The 26,211-nt window shown below is 42.4% G+C and overlaps 1 protein-coding gene across 1 annotated transcript; it reads right to left on the reverse strand.

Annotated features, from left to right (window-relative positions):
* Positions 1-13,798: 13,798 nt before the first annotated feature.
* LOC147416377 (uncharacterized) lies at positions 13,799-24,830 on the reverse strand. The gene is given in 6 exon segments (XM_086461815.1): positions 13,799-13,878; positions 13,881-14,185; positions 24,156-24,211; positions 24,213-24,301; positions 24,378-24,693; positions 24,696-24,830. Coding segments are annotated over 6 exon segments (981 nt in total).
* Between the last annotated feature and the right edge of the window lie 1,381 nt (positions 24,831-26,211).

The raw sequence follows: 26,211 nt of genomic DNA on the forward strand, positions 1-26,211 counted from the left end.
GCTGCGGCCCGGCCGCTGCGGGAACGCGCCGGCGTCGCCAGGCAACGGCCTCCGGCAGCGGCCCCGCGGAGGCCTCTGGGGCCCGGCTGCGGCGCTGACGAGTCCCCGCTGCACCCCGCGCTCCGGGAGGGGCGGCGGAGGGTTGAAATCCGCCTTCGTCCCCGGGGGAAGGGGTCTTCGGCTCGGGGGCTGGGTTGTAGCCCCCGTGGGGGGGGCCTCGCAGAGCCGGAGGGGTACGAGCCGCGAGGCCTCGCACCTCTCCCCGGCAGGTGGAAGAGCCTTTCCCTGTTTCTGAGGCTACACACGGCCAAGAGGCAGTTGAAGGAGCTTCACGGGCACCGTGAGCAGCAAAAGGCGTTGCAGTATCGAGGTGGTTTGCCGTGAGGAGGGTGCTGGAGGAAGCTCGGACAGGGCCAGGAGGCACCTCATGGGGCGGGTTTTCAGGAACCTGTGTTTCACCAGGGATGTCATTTTGAACTTACCGAATGCATCACTGAGCCTGCACGACTCCAGATAAAAGAAGAAAGTGTGCTAACCCTCTAAACGGTTATATCTGTCTATTAAAAAAAAAAAAGGTGGCAAACTAGGAAACAACCAGGCTGTATTTATCAATGTTATAGGAGGCGGCCATAGCAACCTATGTGTTTTATTGGCATTATGGTACAGGGGTTTGGGAGGGATGTGAAGGAAACCGGCTATGTTGCCATGTTCATTGTCATGATGAGCCTAAGGGACAGCTTAATTGAAAACATGAAAGCTTAGAAATGTGGTGAGTGAGCAATGAATCCTGGCAGCCAAGGCCAGTTGAAGGCAGTTTCTTGACATTGAATGGAAAAGGATCAATAGAGAGGGGTTAAGGAAAGAAATACCTGAAAAGTGCATCTAGGTAATTCATAAAGATAGTAAAGGAACCGGCCTTTGAGTGACCAGAGAGATGCAGCATTGGCATGCTGAATGATGGGAACCAGAAAATACTGCATTAACCAGGCCAGAGAAATTATATGGGAATCAACTGGATACTATGGGGAATTTGCAAAAAAAAACCAACAAAATTTATGAATAACGTGTCTGACTCATTTTACACATTGATTTTTTTATTGTCACCTGCTTGGAGTAGTGTGGATCCATCGCCCAACAGGTATTGTGTGACTACAGGAAGGTGTTAGCAGAAATAATTACAGTCGATTCATATGCGTGGAGTTAATTCCAGTGACAATGGTTATGCATTCGGGTGGCAGCAAATGGCTGAGTACAAGAGGGAGCGGGTTCCTCAGATTTCTGTGAAGGCAGTAGAAAACAAAGCCTGCAATGAAAAGACATGGCACAGAGGTGCTGATGCTGGGATTTAGAAATCACTGGGTACAGAGGCGAATTTTACAAGACAACTGAAATATGAGAACTTGGAGAGCAATTACTGCTGCATTTAAAGATTTTCCCTGTGCTTTGCCACGCTAACCGAAGAGCTTCCTGTGATGGATTCCAGATGACTAATAAACACTGGCCCCTTGTGAAAGGCTGCTTGTGCCACTGTGAGTGTTGCTGGTGGCATCTGTTCCAAGTCCCTGTGAAGATCTTGAGCTAGTTTGCCTCACTAGATGGTGCTGTATCCCAAAGGGCTGATCTTCACATTTACGGGGACGCAGAGGAGTGCACTTAACAAAACAGCAGTGGCTAGAAGTTTCAAGAGGAACTTGAGAGACTGGAAACAAGACTGCTGAGTAAAACTTTGCATATCTCTAAATATTTGGCTAGCAGATGGTGGGCTGAATGTAACCATCCCTGGAGGAGTTTAAGAGACAGGTAGATGTTGTACTTAGGGACGTGGTTTAGTGGTGTTGGTAGAGCTAGGACAAAGGTTGGACTCGATGACCTTGAAGGTCTCTTCCAACTGAAACTATTCTATGATCCTATGATTAGCCGTTTGAATTAGTGTTTCAGCCATAGAAACAAACTTGAATCAAAGAAAACAGTAAGAGAAAGGGAGTATAGCCATTTCCCAAAGGGGAAGATTACAGAACTATGTAAAGATAAAGCTTTAAACCACTGGGAGGTTGATCAGGGTGGAGCTGATCAGCCAGCTCATGAAGAGTGTTCAGTCTAAAATTCCTGGGGCAGAGCTTGACATGGTGCAAGCATGCACTCTTTGCGAGGCAGAGGTCAGTGTAAGGAGGGTAGTTCTGACCCTCTCAGCACCCAGGGTGGAAAGCTTTGGAGAACCATAACAAGGAAATACACCGCAGCAAGCATTATGTGTATTACTTCAATTTTGGATGTTTACAATATTGATTCCTATCTTAGTATTCTGGAGAGAACTCAAATATACACTTCAGATAGTCTCCAGCTAACATTTAATAGGCTGAAAATTTAATGGGTCCAAAAGACTTATAGGTAAATGAATAGAACTTTTTAACTTCAGAAAGATTATAGATTCTTCAGAAGCCTGAAGAATAGGAAAAAAAAAAGCTTGCTGTACACAAAACAGTAAGAGAGTGATGGCTATTGAAGTTGCAACCATGATAGAATTTCCTCAAAAAATGGATTATACATATCAGTGCCTATATGACTTGGAAAGTTTATAGCAATTCTTTGAATTACATATGTCCCTACACCCTCAAAAATGTGATGTGTTGATGGAAGGCTAATGATTTATTCATTATTGGTAGGTGAACTTTTAGATACAATCTGAATTACAGTAAGGGAAGAACTAGGTGAGATTATGGAGAGTTGGCATAGACAGGATCTTAAGAAATGGAATTTAGGTAAATCCATTGACCCAAGCAGAGAGGTCCTAGCAACCTGTGATTTAATACTACCAGGTCAGATAGGAGGAAGCTGTCTCAGAAACAGAAGGACCCACAAAGAGTCAACTTTGTAAAAACCCATACAGGAAGTGTCTGCTTTCATGGCTGTAAGGCCAAGAGTGTGCTTGATTTGGAAAGGGGAAAATCTTTGCTGCTAACTCAACAAGCTGCCTACTTACTTCTCGTGTGTCAGTTCCACTTGTGTGAACAGCAGTGGATACTGAGAGCAAACAAAGGGGGGAAACACTGTATGATCACAGCAGAGCTGGGCAGGAAGAGTGTCCAGTGGTATCAGGGTACAGAGGCTGAGGTAACGTCTGCCAAGCCCTATTTAGTACATTAATAGAAGTTTGTTTCCTATGAGTAATTCTGAGATGCATGTTCAGATCAGTTCCTAGGATGCTTGTAGCAAACGTACACCTGAATTATGGTGCCTATAGATTTTGCTGTTTGATATTCAGAGACGAGAGGCAGTCATGGATGCTGTATTACCAGACTTCTGCAGGGTAAATTGACAGTCCTCGGAGATGAAAGAGCTAAATTTATGTCATCTCTTCCTTGATGCTTTTAGGAAAAAAAGTCTGAGTTGAGGTGATTCTGGGCCATCGCTTAGCATCTTTAGGCTGATAGGCTAATGAAAACATGGGACTTTGAAATAATGTTTATCATGTTTATGGACTAGCATATTCAGAACTGCGATCTGCATTTACTCTACTTCAGGTATGCCTGCCTGGTTGTAAATGCCGGGGAGAATCCACAGTTCTCCTTTGAGTGGGAGTGCATTGTTGGGTTTAAAAAACAGAAGTAACGCTAGAGAAAGCAGCTGTGGCAGGTATGTGCTGCTTCTTATGGAGAAATTCAGTTTGTGAGTTAGGCAAGGAAAACAAGGTCAAGGAAACAAAATGCCTTATGTGACAGCACAGCATTTGCTGTTCATGTGGTATAGGGGTATCAGATATGATACAAAAGAATACCTCTAAGTTGCCCGATAAAGATTCTTAAAAAGCCATCAGATAGCTGGAAGAGGTGAACTAAGTTGCTGAAGCCAGGAGCACACTTTATAAATGTGATTAAGTTGTCCAATGGGAGGAGAAAAAGGAAGAACTTGTACTAAGCTCACAAGAGGCAAACTGCTTGCTGGAATCATTGTACCTTTCAAAATAACTAACTGTACAGGAAGCAGAGAGGTGCAGCAGACGTGCAAGTTTATTGCTATCGCAAGCTGTGGCACTTCTCTACACCTACAACTGATGAGACAGATGTGGGAATACAGGGCTTTTATAGGTAGCTCTGAGGGATTATACTGGCATCATTTCCTTCCCATCCTGCCCTTCGTGTTTTAGGGCTGTTCAGTGGAGAGCTGCTTGTGGCTTACTGATAGTGAGTCTAACTCAGATGCCTTACTTAAATCTGCCTTTACATTCAAACTGAATTTGTGGATTCCTAAGCTTATCTAAGGGCTACCTGCTGCCTTTCGATGGAAAAGAATAAGGAGATGACACATACGCTGTCACGTTTTGATAGCATTGGTATTTTTTTGCTGTACTGTGAAGAAACAAGTCCTGAATTAGGAAGGTACGTGCCTGACTGCAAAGGTAGAGAAATGTGAAAAGATGGTGGAAATGGCTTATGCAGGACACAATACAGACAGCTTTTCAAACAAAACACGAGTCCTTTACTGAGGTGGTGACACATATTTGTAAAGTATTCCAGTGCTCTGCCAGTCACCGAGCAGTATAAAAAAATTGTCAAACAATGGAATGGTCTCTGAACTCTGGAACATACATTCACAGAGTAGCTGAAGCTTGTAAATCTTTTGATGAGCAACTGATGGTCTTTTAAGATACGCCAAAAGCAGATCAGGGACAGGTTTAATGCAAGTGAATGCTAACAGAAGGAAAATGGTAAGTTTTTACTTGAAAATGGTTCTTGGCTTCCTTTCTGATCTAGTGCATCAGTGTAGTACGAGGAAGGGAAAAGAGTGATCAACACGAAAGAACTGCAATGACTGAGAACTGTGCAACTGCCAGGTTCTTACAGAGCTGTGTTCAAGTTTGGGGTGACAGTTGTCACAGTGTTTTGGTTGTATCATATGAAAGGTTTCAGTGCCAAATTCTAAAGATGAAGTGTAAGCTTTCAAGGTTATAATATAGAAGTAATATTTTTTTAATGTGAGTGTGAATGCTCACAAAAAGGTTTTCTCAGATTCTTTTTATCTTTAGGGAAATATTCTTAGGCATATAGAAGAATTTCACTTGATTTGCAGAAAACGTGTTATATGGGAGAAGTGATCTTGTTGATTTTTTTTTTCTCCCAAAGAAAGTGTAGGAATGTGTAATATTTGCGTGAACAGTCTGTGAGATTTGACTCACCCACTTTGGCTGTATTGTTATGTATTGAGTGGGTTAACCAGTCTTTGGGGAGGGAGATGGAGCAGGATTTTTATACAGCTGCCCAAGTTTGTAAGAGGTTTAAGTTGAAACACAACAGATTCTGAGATCTGCTTTATGGACCTAAGTACATAAGGTAACAGCTGGACACATCAATGACTTTCCAAAACATGAAACTATTGCTTCAATAAGATAGTTTGCCTAAAATTTCTGTTATTTTCTTTATTTGATTAAGATGTGCTTTATTCCAGTTTACAAGTACATTCTACTCCAGTAGACATCAATTGATATAGCTTATTTTGGAAAGACTTCCAGGGACCTGCAAATATTTCTTCTGAGGATGTACTAATTTTGGTTCATTAGACAGACCATGGAGGTACACTTTTTGTCTCACTCAGAGATCTTGTCTCAAATCTCAGGAAGCTGTAGGCTTTCTTCTAATGAAGAAGCTATACCTAAAACTAGTTTAGAGTGATAGTAAAGATGTCTTGTGCAAAAGCCCTGTAAATCCCTTCCAATCATGAAAAGATGAAAGTGTGAACAAGATTTTTAGTGATGTGCATGAAAGCTCCATCTTAGAAACACACTCAAAATGTGGAACACTTAGCTGTACATATTAAAACCTAGAGAGATGCCTGAGCTAAAGACAACGTACAATTTATTGAGCAGAGACAGGCAAGATGGTTATATTTTCTATGGAATGTGTGAAAAGAAGTAGCAGAGATGGAGAATGGAAATGAATTCTATTTTAGCTGCTTTCTATTCAGCTTAAGCTGATTGCTAGGCATCTAGTAGTTAAGATTTGATTCGGGAAAAAAAGTAGTGACATGTTTTGTTTAAAACCATCATGCATTTTCTTCATTTCATAAAGATTCTCAAGACAAACTTTAAATGAGGGGAAGTACAGTCTATTCTAAGAATTAAATTGAGTTCTGAAGACCTTCCTAATCTCTCTTTAAGCCAAATATGACAGTGCATTTTTATTCATATTCTCTTGATGCACATTTGCTGTTATAATTCTGAGCTGCCACAAATGCTGTAGATAGAAATCATCTTGGGGAAGTAACACCATTGTTTGTATGCATAATTCCTGAGTAGCCAAATGCATCCTTATCATAACACGCTCTCTGTTGTGCATTTGGTCTGGGAGTACTCACAGGATCAAAATAGACTCTTCTAGGAATTAACCATTGGCAACAAACAAAGGGAGACCTAAAATAACCTGATGATGACCTCCAATATTTTTAGATCGATGCATTTCTGTTCAGGACGTTTCTTATTGCCTTACGGTATGAATTCTGAAACTTTTTGGCCTCATTGCTTTCATTTTCCATTCTTATTAGTTTCTCACTCACTTGCCAGAATATTTCACTCCAAGGTCAAGTATCTGCTGATTGAGGTTTGTTCAAGCAGCTGACAGAAATTGTTTTGGGCAATAGCCTGACCTTGGACTAGGAGATTTAGCAGCTTGGAATTCAGCAGTAGAAAATTACACAATGTGGAAGGGTAGTTATTTGTTGGTTATTAAGCCTTGCTTGTTCAAGGAAGTAGAAAAACATCTTTGTCTTCACATAGCTACTTGAATATTTCATATTTTTGAACAATACTTTTTTATTATTCTGTGTAATTGTATTTTCTAGGTTATTCTTTCTGATAATATAGACCAGTCTGAGCTTTTGGTATACATTATTGTATTATCTTGGTATATATTACTTCTAATAATGATATATGTAATTATGTGATTGTGAGCTTTTATCTCAGTACTTTAGGATTTTAGAAAATTAATGTTTAAGAAGAATTGTTCTGCATTCTACATACATGTGGGAAGGTTATTTGTCTAGTTCCTAGAATAGTGGAACATTGGCATGCTGGCTTTATTTCATTTTCTTTTTGAAGAATGTGTGAATTACTTAATTCATACAATTAAGTAAAAATTAGAATCAGTTCTTTTTAGAGCAATTGGTGCTGTTGCCTGATTATATTTTATGAAATAAAACCCATCCAGAAACAGGATTATATGTTTATCAGTATATCTATAGAAATGCAGATACTGGATCATTAAATCCCTTGTAAGGCTGTAGGAAAAGCTACAATATCAAAGTATAATGACACTAAAGAAACATAAAGAGTTGCTAGAAGGAAGATTAAAATCCCAGACTTGCAACCAGCTGCTAACGAGAATGGGCAGAAGTGCAGGTGTTTCCTGCAGGGATTCTGACTTCTTTTGGTGGTAAACCACTGATTGCCACTGATACGTAACCCTCAGAAATTAAGCTGGAGAGCAGAAGTAGCTCTGTTAGAGCTAATGTAGTTGAAGTAAGCGTTCCTTTAGCCTTTTTTTTTTCCTTAACACTTTAAAGGACAGACCATTATTTTCAGTATTAATTTCAAAAGTTAATAGTATTATGCAAATGCTTAATGGGAGTGGAGTGCCTTTATTAAATAAAAAAAAAAAAATTACTCTTCCTGGTATTTGGTCCTGGATCTCATAATCAGCGTGGCAAGTGATTTCTTGTTTTGACTGCAGTGGATTTGAAATAGCTGATACTTTTATATCTCTTCCTTCTTTTTTTCTCAGCCACCCTTGTTTGCTATGCATTTTTATTATTATTTCTATTTAAAAGCCTAGGATTTTCTTTTGTTTTAATTTATTCAGATTGTCTTTTTACTAGAAGTTTTGGCTAGGGCTTATATTTAACAACATATAGTCTACTTTAAAAATACTTTAGAATTTTATAATACTTTATTAAAATTATATTAAATGCCAATAGAGTCACCTGGAAACACTGTTCTTTCAGAGTCAGGTAATTTAACGGTTAATGATCAGCCTGAAAGACCCTCCACAAAATTGTAAACATGCCTCTCTTAATAGGCAGACAAAGTGAAGCTTATTAGCTGTACATTTGAACTTCTGTCTGAGGCAGACAGAACTCGGATGGAGTAGTATTCCAGGACTGAGCTGGACTCATGTGAAACTTTAGGCTGAGAGCTCTCTCTTTTGAGATGAACAAAAAGGAATGCAGAGAAAGAGAGGCAGTAAAAAGATATATATGTATATGAAATTCCAAAACATACCTATATAAAATACCAAAACAAGAACAGAGTAAAGAGCTTGGTTATTTGTAATTCAATAAACTTTAGCTTGTCTGCCTTAACATATACTTTCATCTAGCAACAAAGTGTAACAATGAAAAAAATTATTAAAACAGTATTGGCAAATAATCTGTAATATATATAGTCTGTTGGGAATCTCTGTTCAAGAAATAGTGACATGATTTTGGGGAACTTACGTGAGTGAAGAATACTTCAATCATCTTGTGAATTTGAGATCTTATGCATGACATTTTTCAGGTGTTTTCAGTATCTCTATTATAGTTTTTCAGATTAAAAAAAAAAAAAAGACAATAGCTCCTAATTCTTGCAGTTTTATCATTCTGTTAAAGTCTTAAACTGCCAAGCTGACAACTTTTCTCATGAAGAGACTGTTACTTCCCATTCTCCAAAGATTACTCTGAACCCATGCAATTAGCTCCTTACGAATGTATCAATAGTACCATCCATTCCTTTAGCATAGCATTTTGGATTGCCATTTTATAGAACACAAAAGACCATTATCGACATTATACATACAACTACATACATTTCTGGTCAGCATACTATCAGTCTGTTCTTTACTTTTTTATTTTCATCCAAGAAATACACTAAATAACATTGTAATCTTTACCCTTTTCTCCCTCAGAATTTCAAATTAGAAAGCTCAAACTTGCTTTACTGTTAGCAATACAGTTGCTTAATAAATTATCCTTAAAGGAGCAAATTTTGTTATGTTGTACCTGTATAATTCCATTCTAAGACTGACAGAATGACTCCTTAGAGAGGGTAGACACAACTTCACTGAAATAAAGCATTATACATCCGAGTTAGCACAAAGGTAACTTAAATATAATTTAGTCATCAGAAACATAATCACTAGGTACCCAACATGAATAAAAAAAACCCAAGCTACTTTGTAGATCTGAGATTATAGCTGCATCTACATTAGCAATTTGATTGTGATCAAGAGTGCACTTCTGAAGCATCCCATCTCCTGCACTTGTTTCCATGTTACGGAATGATCTTGAGTGCACGGGTTGAAGTCCCTCTGAACGGAACTAAGCTGAAATGTGCGCTCCACGAGCACACCTGACATCTTCCAGCTGGTACTGGAGATTCAGTCTCTAGGAACAGACTAGAATGAGTACAAAGTAAAACCCCCAAAACGTCCATTATGTGAACATTTGGTCCCTGGGACTAATTGTTTCATGGTACAGATCTGCTCTGATTGCACTGCTTTCCTTATTAATATAGCCATAGCCTACTTTGGTAATTATGAAACAAAAATTTTTGAAGCAACATGAAAAGCAATTATGCCATTTCTGGAGAGTTGCTTTTTAAAATACCTATACTTGAAGAAAAAGCCTACTAAGACACCACTGCTACCTCTACTTTTCGTTGCAGACAGAGGAGAGAGAATTTGCCACAAGTTGAACATTTCATACTTGTCACAGAAAAGATTTTCAGTGTCTCCTCAGTGCCATTAACATAGATGACAAAACTGCAGTGATTATAAATACCTAACAAAACATGCCAGAGCATTGCATACGGTATCTGTTTCAAGGTTTACGACTGGGACCTATGCCCCTGGTTTGTCTCATGATTTAGTTAAGAAAAAAGGATCACATCATTAAACTCTGCTACAAAAAGTGTTCTCCAGCTCTGGAATTACAATTTTCTTTAGATCTTTGGTTTATGTCTTAAAATAACAAGCTGAATGCATCATGTACTTTCATAGGAGCTTCCATGTTTTTCAGGCTATTCTTCACAGGCCATCGACATGTAAATGCTGTCCCTAACCCAGAGACCACTTGTCAGTGCAGCTCAGTTGGTAAGCAGCAGATCAGTCACACTGACTGGAAGATTCAGTGTGAAGGCTCTCTTCACACTGTTTTACTACACTCATTTGCAGGGACTGAGAGAATAGAGAGCCTGCCCTTGTCCATTCTGCAGATGTGCATGGTTCCTCCAAAGAACCCATAATAATTTCCTCAAAACACATTAAGAATAATGCCTATCCTACTGTAATACTGCTCCTGATGGTTGTTCAGATATGCCAGCAAAACCCACCTAGCCCTCACTCAGCAACGTGCACACTCCAAAGAATAGGCTTCTCCTCTGACTTTTCAGCACCTATATGATCTATAGTTCACAAGAGCCTGATAGTTCAAGGAGAGTGAAAATCAGTGTGTTTTCAAGGAAGAAGAAAAGGAAATTAAATGACCAGTGCCACAATGCCAATTTCCAATTTCAGTAAGAGATCAGATGGCTGTTGCCAGTCCTGATCTGACGTCAGATGCAGCATCTGAGCCAGCTCTGAACAGGCTTAGCCACTTGGCATAGCGCTGTGCTGTGTGGAAATACCAAAACAATGTAATTACAGCAGAAGGATGTACCAGAACAGTCTGTCTCTGAAGTTAGTGTATCTGGGTTCATGTTGTGTATTTCTGATAGGGTGCTACTTTGCATAGTGTGGGTGCACATTTAATGGCCAGTATTCATAGTACCACAGGTGCAAAAAGTGAAGGATCTGAGAACATAAAAATATGGACATGATAAGATGGGAGAGACTGTTGGGAATGGGATGCAGTAAGAGACTGAGATTTGCCTTGGAAAGCTCAAGGGCTGTAAGATGTGGCATCTGGTGTACAAGGAGAAGGAACTGTAGTAGGTGATAGTACAACTTCTGTTGTAGTTGTACAGGATGGAAAAGAGCATGCAAGGGGTATTCTTTTCGGGGGGGGAGGAGGTGAGGGGGGCAGAGAGAATATAGGAGAAATAGAAAGCACTGGGCAAGGAGGCAAAGACAGAACAAAGGGGAGGGGAGAGGAGAGGGGAGGGGAGGGGAGAAGGGAGGGGAGGGGAGAGGGGAGGGGAGGGGAAGGGGAAAAGGGAAGGGGAAAAGGGAAGGGGAAAAGGGAAGGGGAAAAGGGAGAAGGAAATGGGCTGCAGCATCCTAAGTGCCCCATGATGTTTAAGAGTAGAATCGCAGGAGGAGAGTTCCCTGAAAAGAAAAGAAATCATGCCTTGAACGCTGATGGAAGTAGGTCTCTCAATACAGCCCCAAAGGCTGCTCAGGAGAATAGCGAGAGACAGTCTGGACAGAAGAGGGAAACATACGAAAAAGAAAAAAATAATACCTTCTTCAGAATTCTTCCTAAAAGAGATACTTTCATATATACGTTTGTCGTGGTTTGGGTTTTTGGGCAAGGAACAAGGTTAAGTTAGCTGTGGCAGACCCTAGGCCTCAGTTGCTCAGATCTAAAATCAGGCAAACTTCCCTTTGATAACACAACACTGACTAGTACCTAGCACCAGCTCCCTGTGTGACAGTGACGCTGGCTGCCTTAACACATTAAAAGGGTTGTTCCAGGCTCATTTTCTAGGAAAAAGGGCCTTAATTTGTTATTGCAAAGAATATGGTATCAGTAGCACCCTGCAGTGTTTCTTTTGTCTTTGGAAAAGCTTTTGCACCGTTTAAAAACAAAAGTGAAGATTTTCAGCAGAGGCAAAGGTGGGGGCTAATGCTACTGCTCCTACAATTTCCACTATCTGAGATGTATTTTGGAGAAGCAGTTGGAGGAGAAGGCAGAGAGTGGGAGTGCTGAATGGGAAGGTGAGGGGGTCGGGCAGATCTCTACAGAGCGGGTGGAGCTCCCTCAAGCCTCTGACTTAAATTTCTGAGTCAGAGAATTCAGGGTTGATGGTGGCAATTAGGCATACTGGGTACAGCAGAGATCTGAAATAACGAGATAATGGTCTTCCTTAGGAGAAAAGAAAGGCAGTAGCTGAGAGCAATAGAAGAAAGGAAGAAGAAAGGAAAAAACATGAAGTGGAAGTAGGTCAAGGCATATGTTTTAGCAATGGTGCTGGAATTTCAGGTCTTTAAACCTCTTTAACAGGTGATACTTCCTCTCTGGAGCTCTGTAGCTATTAATATGGAAGAGAGACATTAAAATGTAGAGAGACAGTCTGGCGCTTAGTCCTTGAGAAGTTTGCAGACAGGGACCTGTGGGAAACTTCCTCAAGGAAAACTGTTTAGCCCTGAGGGTATAAATGGTGGAGCGTTTCTTCAGGGTTGTTCCTAAGCAAAGGCTGCTAGGGAGGCTCAGGCCAAGATGATCTTCTCTTCACTAGTGAGCTGGAAGAGGTCCCAGTGTGTTTTGGAATGTTGAAGAGATTGCTGTTCCTAATTGCCATGGGATGACTTTTCACATTCACCCTGTTGTAGCCTGAATGATTTGATAATGCCTTGTCTACACTACGCTCCTCTTACAGTCTAGGGATGTCTCTGTGCTTTATTAATTTTGTTGGTAACGTGTTTGTTACCCAGCTTTGGTCTGGTGACTTCATTTTGTGTCCTTTTTTTATTTAATTTCAATTTATTTTACTTTATTTTCTTTTTAAAATTTTGCCACTTAGTGTAAAGTGATTACTGCATTTTAATAACTGGAATTACCGCAGCATTTTGGAAGTAAACTGTTGATCGCTAGGTAGGCTGAATCCACTTCCCTTTAAAAGGGTACTTACCCAATGACAGTTCATATGTGGGGTTAAAGAATATCAACAGTAGCCTGAAACTATTCTACACTGTTCTATTCAGTGAGTAGATAAATTTGCTAGATTTCAATACTAGTAGTTGCTTGGGCATCGTTATTATATACGAATTTAGGGGTGTTTTTTTTCTGTTCTATGCATTTTTGTAGCACCTCTGTTATTACCATAATTTAGTACACCTGTATTATTTCCTTTGACTATTATTTTCAATGGAGAATACCTGAAAAGTGGACACAATGAGATTACTGAATAATCTCTGTAAAGAGATTTACAGGGAGGAAAAAGAAAATACAAGCTAATGGCTAGTTCAACTCTCATTAAATAGAAAATGTAACATTTATGATAAGGTTTCCAAATTCCTTAAGCATCCTCTATAGCCTATGGCCTTTGTTTCAACCCAAGAGCTGTGCAGCCCCCTCCATTAAAAATATTGTTCAGAGGAAGTGAGATTCTTGTATTTGCAGGTGCATATGCGTTCAGTAAAATAGTTTCCAAGAACTGCTGAGTAAAATTCCAGTTCTCCAGATCATTCCTACCTCAGTGGGACCTGTGGAGCTCAAAAACACTCCGATTTCTGAATCCCCTTCTAAAACTCACTCTGATGTTGGAGACCTTTTTTCTTTATCTCAACTCTATTTATCTCAGTCAGCACCTCAGCCATCTTCTCTTTACTGGTGATTTGACATCCATCAGAAGTGTACGCTACCAGGATGTTCCTGGGCAAAGCACTAAAAATCATCAAGGTGAATGCTTGTATCACTCCAGAATACGTTATGATTTGAAAGACTGGACTTATTACAAAATAAGAATACTGCTTCACTGTATGCAGAAGGAGAGTTATATTACTATGTGGAGAATCAAGCTCTGCAATCAAGCTATTTCCTGGTATGTATCTCTTCATAGCACATGTCACATGAGTATGTTTTAAAAGGCTAAACTGAAGCAAAACAAGTATCTTCATTTTACTTCTCTGGTTTTTGAGGGAAACATGCAATACAAAAGGAAATTAATACATCCAGCACTCTTGGGTAATAACTATCATAAGTTTGAAAAACAGTCACAAAAAGAAGAATATATGCAGAGTCAGAGACCACAGTGACCTCCCACACTGCAAAGTTCTTCAGAATTACTGAAATTACAAACAAAGTAAAAGCTCTTCTTTCCCAAACAGCCGCCTTGATGTCACTTGTTTCCACATTCTGGCTTCTGTTGCTGCATCCCACACTCTCTCTGTTGCTAAGTGCTTTAGGCTTCTGCAATATGTTCCAGCAGCTCCCTGTTTCTCTCAGATCTCCAAACGTGCTATCATCTGAGAGCAGAATGTCTAGGTTTATCTGACATGGTAAGAAAAAAAGATTAAACTGTACAAATTATAGCTTCCTTAAGAACATGAGAATTTTCCATATGAAAAAATGTCTTTGTAAACTTGCATGCCCGTTCACAACATTTTGTTAGAACATGTTTTCAATTCACAGTAGGATATGTAAGGGATGGGGGCACATTACGGCTCTCGAGAGCAGCTATAACTAAAGCTTGACTGTAAGTGACAATAGCAGCACAGAGTACTTGCAGAAGCTTAGATCAGGGCTGTCACTGAGCTATGCAAATAAATAAGCTCATAAATAAATGGAAATCATAGGGAAAAAAAGGACAATACAACAGTTAAGAATTTATATCACTTTGTAATTATATTAGCAAGTATTGATTGTTACATCTATTCATCATTCTGACTTAAACATTGTTTGGTTTCTTCTACCCTGGTAGCAGGCACGTAGTAGCTTCCGTTTAGAAGAGAATGATTTTGTCACAGTTATTCACCCAGCTATGCCTCTTTTTTATTTTTTTCTTGGTGGGTAGGCATCTTACTGAATGCAGTTTCCAGCTCATGTGCCTTTACCCATTCTGGTGTATAATTCCACAGCTCTCCCTGTATCCTCAGCTATGGTACCACCATACCTACAACTGTGATTGCTGGCAGGTTTTGCTATATCTCCTCCATTCAAGTTGAGACGAGCAACAGTAATAGAGCTGTCTTAAAAGCTAACATATATAATTAACCTGGGTGCACATCCCCCCATCAGATACAAGAAACATTCTAGGTACTATTTATGTTAGATTTGCCATATCCCAGGGCTAGCTCAAGGTACAGGCAAAGTAGGCAGTATTTTCATGAGAAAGTAATTCAGCACATTAGGAGTGGATCAGTAGAACAGTTGATACTGAGGCACCTCATTTTTCCATGATATGTGTTTTAGGCGTTTATTCTGGATTATATTTAGCCTGGTCCCCAGAACCAAACACCTCCGCTACACGTGTTTCAAAGCTTTCTGCGAAGAAGAAGTGTTAGGTATGTGCTAGAGGACCTTGTGACGATGCAGCTCATGCTATTTTGGAACCTACTGTCCCCATTAGGACTGGGACGCATGTGGAGCAGATTTGAAGCAGAGCTTCTGTTTTCATTTCTTCCTTAAGGAATTCAGTTTGTATGCACCAAAACCACTCAGAATTGAAACACCACATGTTAAATGGAGACAATGACAGGATTTTCTTCCAAACTGCGCTATTGCTTTGAAACAAACTGCTAATGTAGACACAGCCTTTGACAGCTGCTGAGGGCAGCAATCTGCCAGTTCGGCTAGGGCCTAGGAGAGGAGATCGGCTGCTTTAGGCTGAATCTTTTCCCTCCATATAGACCACCTTTCAATATCGCTGCAGGCCTTCCTGCTGTCCTATCAGTGCTCTGTCTTCTCCTTTTTCCACATCCATTCTCACATCGTGGTAAAGGTCCTAGGCCTGCCCCACTATCATCCATGTGGGGCTGCTGAAAGATGATGCAGGCTGTAGAGTGAGGACTGACCACTGCATGAGACCTGAGCATGGAGGTGCCATAGCCGAAGAGAACTGAGGGAAGAGTGTCTCTAGGGTGGGGTGGGCATACATAGCTTGTGACAGAGGGGTGTAAAAGCCCCCAGGGCTTCTAAAACTCTGCTGCTTTTTTTCACACCTCAGCCTCCTTTCATCCTCACTCAGCCTCCTAAAACATCACTGGCAGCTCATAGAACCCTGACATTCCCCAGAACAAAAAGAAAGACCCCTCCCAGTGTCCCCATTCCTTCTTCTGAAATAGCTTGCCTGCTAGTGCCGCAAATTTTGATTGAATACACAAATACAGAATTTTTAAAACCACATTTCAGCAGAGTCTTTCTCTCTGCCTCATTCTCCCCACATAGAGGGAGAGTTTCTTTTTAAATCTGCCTGGCTTCTCCTGGTTCCTAGGCCTCTTCTTTGCCTCCAGACAAGTTCTTTTAACAACTGCATGCTGAGACAAGAGATCTTGACTCTGTCTTCACTCCCTCAGTTAGTTTGGGCCTGAAACCAAAGCTGATAACCACTCTTTCCCTTAATCAAAACCCAGGATAGGATGTTCTGTTGCTTGACATCTTAAAAGCCTCTGTGGAGAGCTGGGGTTAGAACACCCTCTACTTTACTGTAGTGTTAAACGGCCTGGGTTACTTTGAATCAGAGAAGAATACTAGCCAAGGCAGACATTACTCTCAGCTGGGATGCAGCAATTAATAATTAAAAAGCGGTCTAGGAATCAGCTGGCAACGATGCCTTGTCCCTTTATAATTGGACAAAATACTAGCATGGCATTTAACTTGCTAATAATCAGCTCAGTGTAAGTATTGACACAGTGCTGCAGAGAAGCTCAAATGTCATCATAATCGTTCCCCTGGATCACTTCAGAGAGAGCGCTGCACATGGAAGGAACAGAGAGAACAGTTAGGCGCCAGAGGACAAACAGGTGCTCTGCAGCAACCATGGGAGAACAAAAAGGAGAGAGGCAAAATGGCAAGAGGGCTGGTAAAGCTAGGGTCATCTGGACTCATCCAGCTGGACTCTGACATGAAGGAAAAGGAGTGCCCAACAGAGCAACTATAGATCCACATGAGGTGACACTAGCAAGAAGACTTTCACGATTTTTCTATGTAGAAAGACTAGGAAAAAAATCAGGCAGTAGCCCAAACAGTTTTGAATTCAATTCACAATGGCTAAAAGCAAAAGGTGTTTGTGTAGTTCACTGGCTAGCATCCAATTAAAACAAAACCAAAAAAATAAAACCTCGGCTGTAACGGACAGCAGTTTGATATCTTTGCTGATATGTTCCTATGAGTGCCAAGGAAAAATGCAGGTAGAAGTGACCTGTATCTCATGCGTAAGGAGATCAGTCTAGGAAGCACCGAGCCGTGTTGTGTTGCAGTGCTGTGCCCGCTCCAGTTGTGGAAAGACAACTCTCATATTCCCTTTAACAACTACAAATGTCTCTTTATGGGTAGTATACACAGATGCAGTGCATTCCCTAAAATCTATTCTTGGTATGTTACTAAGAGACGACTGTTTCTATGGAGAGCTTATTGGTGGGCAATATAAACTGTTTTGATGAATTATAAAAAAGGTAATTAATTTTTAAAACAAAATATTGCATGAGAATGCTAATGATACGAAATCATGCTAATATAGAATTTCAAGTTCATACTTCCCTTCTCTTTTTTATTATTTTCATTTTTAATTTATAGTAGACATTTATCCTAAATTCTGTACGGTCCTCAAACTGATATAAATTAATATGTGTCCTGCAAAATACTTAACTAACTGTAACAGCCACCTATGTAGTGGCTCCAAAAGCTCCAACTGAACATTTGTTTGTTTTTAAAAGCCAAGTATAATTGTACAGCAATTTATTGTGGATTATAAGTATCTACATGACCATGAATATGCCATGTTGTGAAGTGATCAAAAGAGCTTTGAAATAAGAACGGTAAAGGCAAAGAAGGAGAGCACAAATAAGTACGTTAAATAAAGCTCAGCATTTAATTTTAACACACTTCTGTGGTAACAGCTAGACTCTACAGATGACAAGTAATAGATATGTGGGGGTTTGTGGCATTCCTGCTTCTTTCTTGTTTATAGCTCTAATTACTTTATACTGCGCTGAAAAATGCTGTGCTTGACTTAGAGAACAATTTAGTTGATAAATCAACGATTTAGCAAAGTAAGTAACAAGAAGCTACCCAAAAAGAAATCAGTGAGGAATTCCACAATTAAACCAATTGGAATTTATGAATGATCATTCTTTATCTTTACATCTGTAGAGATTATTCATCTCATTTGAAGATGCACTTTGATATTTTCAGCGTCGGAAATACTCCATGTGTTACGTACTAGTTTACTCAATTGTCTTCTTTTTTGTTCTTCATAAGAAAGCCAGCCTAGGATCAAAATTCAACCTTAAATGCACATGCAGAAATGTAAAGTTTCTCACTGGCACCTATAAGGAAGTTTTTCTTTCCATGAGCAGGTAGAAGCTGCCATCTATACCCCTCCATTTTTATGCCACCCTTTTTTCTCTCTCGCTTGCAGTCTTCCAAATCTAGCACCAACATGTGGATATACACACAGCTGCCTAAAGCAGGAGGATTCACAGGACAGCAAAATTTAGTTAAGAGAAGCCTGACTGATCTGGCTGTGCTGATTTAAAACAAATTACAGACCACACTGCTTTGTCCCTCCCATCTGCCAGAGGGTACCATCCTTGTAGGAGGTGTGGCAGAAGAAACTATGAGCGTCTGAGTCACCTGCCTCAATGTCCTCACTGGTGGTTAAAGCTAATTGCCACACTATATAGGGAAACAGGTATGGTTCTGGTCTCCTCTCCCTCAGGGTGTAACAACTTTCAGCAGATGGGTAGGGCAACTAGCTGGGGCAGTAACATCTTAATTCTACCCATCTACCCTGCATAGTTAGTGTTGCTAAGATTATAAGACAGCAAAAGCCTTTGGCCTAGACTGCCAGGTAAAGCCCTACATCTACTTACCTCCTAATTTCCTGCATTTTTTCCATATCTTCTCTCTTGCATGCTCTTTCATCACCCCAGCTCTCCTCTTGTCCCTCTTCTCTTACCTTAGTGCTTGTTTTGCATAGACGATCTCCCACTGACATCTCAAAAGCCACCATTATAAATTTGAAAGCAGTCCTGACAGCCAGCTGCCAGTGCACAAAAAACTCCAAAATGTAGTTGATCTGAGCATGCACAGGGATCTCTAGAATATATAAAGAATTCCCTGCACATCAACAATACATCGTATGCCCTTGACTTGCAGCGCAGGGAACAATGAGAACAATGTGTGCAGTACTCAGTCCTCCCTACAGTAGCCTAATTTCCCTCAATTCACTTCATTCTGTCCCCTGATTTCCTGCACTTCATTTTATCTCTAACATCCACTGCATATACTGATTCTATTTTCATGTGCCCTTTCTCATACACTTCATATTCTCTACACTGGATTCTAGCTCCAGTCCCAGTTCTTTTACTCCCATGTCTCTCCGCACCTTCCTGTCCAACCTTCAAAACATAAATTTGACAATGATCCGGTTTCATCTCTGCTGGAGCAGATGCCATCTTTGCTAGAACAAACTTCGGTTTTATATAACAGGATTACAGGAAAGTAACCAGCTGCCATGACTGAAAGCAATTTCACTGAAGTCCTAAAACTCTCTGGAGAGAGCAACCATTACAATAAGGAAAAAAATCAGAAGTTTGACACCTATAATCTTGTAACTGCAGGAGTCTGTCTGTATTTTGTGCTTTATTTTCGAATCCACTAAGTACTTTGAACTGGCAACAGTACACATGTTCTGAGACTGACTGATGGCATTTCTAATCAATTCAGTGGGTAATGGCTGCAAATTTCTATGAAGCAATTTACTTGCAATGAAGAAGAGAAAGGGATGTTTGCTATTCTGTCCGAGACACTCAACCTGCATGAAAGAAACAGAGGAGAAAAACAGGAGCCTCTTCCTCTGCCATTTCAGATTTCTATTTCATAAAGGGAGAAGTGTATCCCTGAATGGTACTTGAAAAGGAGAAGCAGCAGAGGTGTGCATATACAAGTGACCAGCTTTCATTACCTGCAGATCTTCATTGTTTCGCTCAAATTCTTTAGTCTCCAACACCAAATGTAAACAAAACATGAGAAAAAAATATCTCTTTCTCTAGGCTAGAGTTTCACAGCGACCTATCTTCTACTGCAGAAACCTCATTTATGGCAATCTACAGAAAATACCATTTCCTATCTGAGTATGATAATTGTACTGCGTTGGGGCAGGCCTAATATCTTTGGTTTTGAAAAGCAGGATGTCCTCCTTTTCAGAGCAGTAGCAGAGAAATAAAGGAGTGTCTAGACCTTTGTTTGCAAAACAGGGCAGAAATACACAGAAAGAGTCTCTTTGTGCTATTAACTTTCTTCTAAAAGGATTAATCTAACTTTTGCTGAAGACAATGTTAAAACTTTATTTATATTAGATGGAGGAATCCCCAACTAGAGAAAAAATCAAGAAAAATCAAGCAAAAGCTAGATTCTCCACTAAAACAAGGCCCCACATCCTAAAAACATACACAACTGATAGACACTTTGTAAGTCCAAGTCCCAGAAATGCCAGATATAAATAAAAGCCTCAACTCAGATATTGAAAAGACATAAATTACTACCTACATGGATGATAAATAATCTTCAAAATTTAGTCATACAATGTGTAAGGAAATGAGAAATAATATTTAAGTAGCATTTTGATAGGATGTTGTGAAGTTACATATGAGAACTAAAAGGCTGAGCAACATAAAGGAATCGGAAGAAGAATAGAGTGATATGATGTGTATGTTATGTCATATGTATATGTCATGTCATATATAATAAATATTTATATGCTATAAAATGACAAAATAAAGGGATAAGGGATAAGGATGACACAGACCTTCCAGTAATGACAATTTCTCCAGCAGTTGATCAGTCTCCAAACACCAGTATAGCTACACAAATGCAAATCTCAAATGTAAATAACGAACACCCCGCTATTTGCACCACAAGAATTCTTTCCTGCTTGCAGAACAAGCAAGGTTTCCAAGAACAGATAGTAGCTTTCCCTGTTTTTATCTGAAATGTACGGTGCAATGAAGTCCATGGCCAGTTACCAGTTACTCAAATCATGGTAGAAACGGCTACAACTGGTGTTAGCAGAAGTACATCGCTTTTTGTTGCTTGCAAGGGTGACGTTCTTGTTGCTACTTCCTGCTTCCATTCATTCAAAGAGGAAGGGGTTTGGTCTTCCAGTGATGTTAGAGAATTATTTTTTTTTAGCCTAGAGGCCTTTGTACTAAATCCAAGTAACCGGGAAAATACTTTATATGAATACCAGCTTGGTATAAGAAAGCAAGAAACTACCTTAATTTGATTATTTTTAAATGGATTGGAGCTCTGCGTAGGTGGAAGACGATCATTACAGAAAGGAGTGCTACACAGACCAACATATAAATAGCTCGTGCTGTGCGCAGAACAATAGCTCTGTTTCTTCTCTCTGTGCACAGATACAATTAGTTAGAGGATATTGCATTCTTCAGAAATTGTTGGCATCCAATAGAAAAAAAAAACCAACTGTATTTCAACCCAAAATATTGTACTTGAAAATCATTTCCCCTTTTAATTACCTGCCAAGACTTCCAGTCTTTCCCCTGCAAACGAACACATCCCTTGTAGCTGAGCACAATGCTTTCCCACACTGCTGGCTGGTTGCGAGGTCGCTGACTCCTGCTGCTGCAACACAGAATCCTGAACTTGGCTTTTGGCAGGAAAATAACTGCTTTCCACATACATTGTGCTAAAAATACATACGTTTCTGTAAGGTTTCCATCTACCATTATGTGCACTTCACTGACTTAACTCCTATACTTTTACTGTCACAAAATAAGTATGTCCTTCTGTTCAATAAATGCAGAGGCAAAGCCAGTGTATTCATATTCAAAGCAGGAAATCCTGGTCCCCTGACAGCACTGTATTCCTTCCACTGGATTTATATTCTAATGGCTGATGTAGATTTCATCCGATTGTCCAGTGGCAATAATTCATTCCATGTAACCTGGGCGTACTCCATCCTCTCTGGCTTAGAGAGCAGACCCATTGCACTCACCAGCCAATCCATCTTAAAACTAGTTTAAAATATTAATAATCATGGTTAGCTAGATGGAAATATGATTGATTACTACATATTCCACTAAATAATAAAACAAATCAATAGCTATAGTTCTAAAACCAGACTCATGGGATAAATTAATCAAAATCAGTGCCTACGTTTCAAACTTATGTCTATCACTCTGTCTTACTTCTGCACAGCCTTTTGCCCAGATGTGAAAATCTTTCTGTGAGGGCACCAGGTAGTGGTGGCTACAAAGACCAGACAGATATCAAGTGTCATACTGTTACAGACTCTTCCCTTTTAACAACTCATTATTCTCCCCATTACAAATGGGAAACCTTAAAATACTCTCATTGCACTGCAATCAGTGTTGATCCTCTGTTTCTTGGGTGACTCATCCTAACTGCTCATTTTTTAGTTTTTTCTTTTGTTTGTCATGATTACTTTCCTGTCATATCAATGGCAGACATGAGTATACAGTAAACCAAGCATATTTTACTGATATTTTTAATACTTGAAAACAAAAACATGGCTTCATAGACTTCCACCTTCTCCCCATACCTCATTTATGGAACATAATCTACTTGGACATGCTGCAATAAATGCACTCACTGCTGCGCTGTCTCAAGAACTTGTTTTACAAATCACGTATATAATAACAAACTTGCACACAATCATTTACAATGATATTACTTACCCAAAATAGCCTTCAAATTGAATAAGATAAAACAAAACACACATCATCTTGTTAGCCTTCAAAGATCAGGAGAACTGGTAGGTCTAGCAAGAACTGGTAGGTCCTGAGCTTTAAAGGAGATCCATAAGGGCTCTCTTTGCATTACCAGGAAGTTCAAAGCTTGAATGTCTGCTTTCTCTGTGTTAATAAAAATCCCACAAGTTTTGCAAACGTAAGGTAGCTATCCTACGTCTCGAAAACATTCAAAAAGACCTCAGTAATCATGTTTTGCTCTAGAAATAACAAGTCTGTTTCTGAGTCATATTTACTTCTTTTTATGCTAAACTGATTTCACCAGAAGTCTCCATCAGCATGAGCAAAGTGAATTTCTGACCATGTAAGAAGTGGTTTCATACTTGCACTCCTTTTTTAGGCAAGAGCAAGTGACTTCTGTTTACTGGGAAGCATATTCGACTGTGTTCTGGTTTGCTTATGCTGCTGGAAGGGTGCAACGGAGCTGGAAGCGGGGGAATTTTGAGCTGGCACTGCTCCTGTGAAGGCAGCTCCCACTTGGCCCTGCTGTGGAGGACTGGCCAGAATAAGCTGCACAGAGCCCCTCCAGATCAGGAGCTTGCTGCTGCTGCTGCAAATTAAAATACACTCTAGTCTCCTCCCAGACACAGCATAGCACAGACCTGCTTGCAGAACGATGGAGCTGTGGCCTCCCTCAGCATATGCAGGAGTGTGGAGAAGCGAAGACTCAAACAATCTGCGAGTTAATTCCTCCTAAGGAGCCTGTGACGTGGCCTGATGTATGCAGTCAGTAACCCTGGTCTGCACGACCACGGGAGGTCCGTTTTGAAGACAGGCCCTGTGGTCGTGACACTGAACTTTAGCTGACAAAGTAAGAGGGAGTAAGCAGGCCAGCAGCGAGGATCAGCAAATGTCCAAAAGGAAAAAAAAAAAAAAAACCCAAACAATTTGCCACATTCTGCTCTAAGTGTACCTATGACCTGGTATTTGAAGTTCAAACCCATGTCACTCAAATCACTTCAGATTTGACCTTCCTGTTATATTTTATTCTGTGTGGTGGAAATATGAAAACAACAGATAGTGCAGAATAACTGGCTCACAAGACTAGCTTCTAGCTTTTAGGTCTTCTTCAGTAATCCACAAAGCCTAAGAAATTTAGGGGTGGAAAGGGCTGAGAAGTGAGGGAACACAAACTGGATCACTTTGAGGGGAAAAAGATTCAAAGACAGGAAGGAAGCACAGTTGGCGCTGGCAGAGCGACCACAAGGAAGACAAGAGGGATAGGTACGGGGACCGTGAGCGGAAACAAAGGAAAGAAAATACCACAAGAATAAACACGGAAAGGACGAGTTAGAAATCGATCTAAAAAGCCACATGGCTTCCCTAAACTGCAGTCACTGACTTGTCAGCCGGGGGCGGGGGGGGGGGGGGGTGTGGGTGTTGGAAGCAGAGGGGGAATGCCTGTTACCTCAGAGATGAGCTAAATCACCCCGCAAACCCAAGAGGAAACACTGCCAGGAGCCGGAAAACATGAAGCGACCCCACGCCCCTTCCCACACTGCCCTCTCTGCAGCCAGTCGGGGAGACCCCCTCGGAAGGCCAGCCGCGGGCAGGGCCTCGGGGCGGCCTCCCGGGCCTCGGGAGCCTCCGCCGGGGACATCGCCTTCCCCCCGCGGGAGGAGCCGGCTGCGCAGGGCCGCTGAGGAGGGAGCAGCAGCGCCCCCCTCGCTCGCCTCGGCTCGGGAGGGCGGTCCAGGGAAAGGCCGCGGCGGGAGCCCCCCTCCCCGCCTCGCCCGGGGCATTCCCCGCGGCGCGGGCCCCCCGCTCCGCCCTCAGCTCTCCCCCCCCCCCCCCCGCGGCCGGGCCGCCCCGCTTTCCGCGCACTCTCCGGCTCAGCCGGCGTCGGGGCCGCCGCGGCGGCCGCTAGGTGTCGCCGGCGCCCGGGCCTCCCCCGCGGCCCCTCCTGCGCTCCGGCTGCCGGCGGGGCTGTCTCAGTCCGAGCCTCCGCGGTGCGAGCGGGCGGAGGCGTCAGTCCGCAGCCGAGACGCGCAGCCCAGCCCGGCTCGGCTCGGCTCGGCTCTTCCCCGCGCAAGCCCGCTGCCTGGCCCGGCTGACGCGAGCCTACCCGGGCTGCTCTCGGCACCGCCAGCGGCCGGCCGGGCGGCTTCCGAGCACGGCCTGCGGCCGCTCTCCGGCGGAGGCGGCGGGGAGCCGCGGCAAGGAGAAGGCTGCGGCGGCGGGGGGAGCAGCCATGTTGGAGCGAGGAATAAAGTGACTTTCCTCGGGGAGGGAGCGCGGCCGGCGGCCCGGAGGAGGCGGCGGCTCTCGGGGCAGCGAGAGAAGCGGGGTGGGGGGGGGGGGGTCCTCGGCTCCCAGCGGCCGGATACCGCTCCTGGGCGGAGGAGGAGGGGAAGGAGAAGGGGGAGAGGAACCGCCCCCGGACCCGCGGAGCTCCGGCGCTGCTGGTGAGTTGTGGCTGCTCATTGTCTCCCGGCCCCGGGGTGCGGGTCCGGATCGCGGGGTTGGGTCCTGGCCCGCGGGGGCTGCAGGGGGCCCTCAGCCTGCGTGTGCGTGGGACGTGCGGGGGGTGAGGCGAAAAGGCGGCCCCGAAGGAAGGGGGAAGGGGATGGGAGCTGGGATGGGAGCTGGGGCGGGGGGGGGTGGGCGCCCCGCGAGAGGGCCGAGGGGCTGCTCGGGGAGCCCGCGGGGGCCGGGGGCGCCGGGGCCGGCCCGGACGGGGAGAGCTGTGGGGGATTTCCGTTGCCCGGTGGCGGCTGGGAGCGGCTCCGAGGGGGCCGGGGGGCAGATCCGGGGGGCTGAGCCCCGTCTGCGGGGGGAACCGAGGGAAGCCGGGCCTGAAGGGTGAGCCGGGGCTTGCAGCTGGCGAGCACCGCGGGGTTTTTTGGTGATCCCATGTTCGTAACCGTCCTTTCCCCACCGCCTCCTCCCCTTCAAACGAGGCAGCTTTCTCCTGACAGCTCTTCTCCTCGCAGCCTCCGCGCGTATGACACATTTGCAGGTCTCCCCCTACACGCACACCCAAAATATGTAGGTTTCTGTGCGTGGCATAAGAGTTTTTGTGCCCTGAGCTCTTGAGTTCGTAGATGACAGGATACGTGAACATTTGCTGACCCTGAACTTCTGTGAACTCCTCCCTCCCCTTCCTCTGTCAGATATGTAATGGCTTGAGTCTAGTAAGAGCAAAATGGTTCTTCTCTTGCAAGGACAGGGGAATTTAGGTGGTACTAGGTATATTTCATATTTCATGGAAATTTACTATGCCCACCAGTTCCAGTACCGTTTTCATAGGAGTGGATTAGCTGTTGCGTTAGAAGAATGCTGACCTTGATCCCCTTTGTCTTTCCTGCTGGAGTTGTTTTAAACTCGGTGCCGTCTTTGGCACCTTGCTAATGGTGGTTAACAGTATTACGGATGTTGTGAGGGAAACAGGACTGAGGTATATCATAATCCAAACTTAATAATTTAAAAACCATGTATTTCCTTTTTTTTTTTTTTAATTTTGGTGAATAATTTATATTTGTGTTTTTCTTTTTGTAATTTAGCAGAAGATCGATAGCAACTTTCTTGTAGCAATGATGGCATAGATCTGAGGAGAGGAAGCCTGGTTTAACAT

This window comes from Leptosomus discolor, chromosome 1 (genome assembly GCF_034619465.1).
Source record: "Leptosomus discolor isolate bLepDis1 chromosome 1, bLepDis1.hap2, whole genome shotgun sequence".
Classification (NCBI taxonomy): domain Eukaryota; kingdom Metazoa; phylum Chordata; class Aves; order Leptosomiformes; family Leptosomidae; genus Leptosomus; species Leptosomus discolor.